This window comes from Hipposideros armiger, unplaced genomic scaffold (genome assembly GCF_001890085.2).
Source record: "Hipposideros armiger isolate ML-2016 unplaced genomic scaffold, ASM189008v1 scaffold_303, whole genome shotgun sequence".
Classification (NCBI taxonomy): domain Eukaryota; kingdom Metazoa; phylum Chordata; class Mammalia; order Chiroptera; family Hipposideridae; genus Hipposideros; species Hipposideros armiger.
In genome coordinates, this window is record NW_017731653.1 from 1784832 (window position 1) to 1786172 (window position 1341).

The 1341-nt window shown below is 33.9% G+C and overlaps 1 protein-coding gene across 1 annotated transcript in view; it reads left to right on the forward strand.

Annotated features, from left to right (window-relative positions):
* Positions 1–1341, forward strand: part of NCKAP1L (NCK associated protein 1 like) — a 61133-nt gene that overhangs the window by 24402 nt on the left and 35390 nt on the right. The window contains exon 9 of the mRNA XM_019659664.1: positions 226–241. Within this exon, the coding sequence (XP_019515209.1) occupies positions 226–241 (16 nt within the window). The remainder of the gene's footprint in view (positions 1–225; positions 242–1341) is intronic.

Consider the following 1341-nt stretch of genomic DNA (forward strand, 5'->3'; position numbering starts at 1 on the left):
GTATTTTGGATAGCTTTGTATATCAGTCTATAGAGACTTATCTTATTCTTTTTAACAGTCAAATAGTATTTCATTATGTGGTTGTAACATAATTTATTTATCCAATCCCCTATTGATGGACGTTTGAACTGTTTCCAGTCTTTAAAAAAATAATTACAAACAGTCCTGTAATGAACATCCTTCGACATACATTTTTGCGAACATTTTTATAGGGTAAATCCTCAGAAGTGAAATTGCTGAGGTAAAGGTTATGCCCATTTCTAATTTTAATAGCTTACCAAATTATCCTCTAAATAGATATATTATCTACAGTGTATGAGAATCTTATTCTTCATATTCTCAACAAGTGGGTATTATCGTAAAAGAAATAATTGCTAAAATTAAGAGAGCATAATCTAAGTTTAATAATTTGAAGATATAGGAAGTGGATTTGGATCAATATCTATCTATATATCTAGGTAATAGATATATAGAATAACTTTCTAATGATTACTGCTTCTAAGGAACAGAAGGGATGTTTGAAGAATGTTCAGTTCCCCATCACTAAGAACAACAACTAACATCACGTTTATAGTTTAGGGAGTCTTTGACATAAATGATCTAATTTGATCTTCATGATACTTACACTCAGATGTAAGTGTTAATATCTTTTTTTATAAATGAGAAGATGGAGGCTCACTCTCAATGTCACTTAGTTAAGAGATGGAATTAGGGGGAAGTAATTCCAGAGTTTTCAACTCTTAATACTGTCTCTTTCCATTGTACCATGTAGAGATTGAAATAGTTATCTGCCAGTGGAGTTGAATTCTGATTTAATGAAGACACTGCCCGACTCTAAATTTCTTTGATTCTGTGCTAAGTTCAATATGAGAGTGGTTTGGAGAAGGGAAATGGAAGGTTATGAAATCTAACTAATGTGGTGGCAATAGTGATGCATAACAAGAGAAGACAGATATAAGGAACATAGAGAGCCAAGAGCCTAGGTAATGTGGGGTTTTTGAGCATGGGTTACTCATAGAAAAAAAGAGATATTGTAAGGAAAGTCAAGTATTACAGACAAACCAAGAACAATGAAAAGGGCATTTAATACGGTGATTAAAAAGTTCATGTTTACCTTAGAGCAATTAGTGTTGTGTCAAAGGCCTGTAAGATTCAAGGGTCAGTGAAAGGTGAGGAAATAAAAAGAGCATAGGTGTCTCCTTGGAGGAGTTTGGTGGTGTGGGAGAATGGGCAGTGTAATATAGATTGTCATGGTCAAGAAGGGATCTTTTTAGAGTAAGGGAGGCTTTGAACTTATTTGTTGGGAGACGAGAATAAGCCAGTGGAGAGGGAGAGATTAAA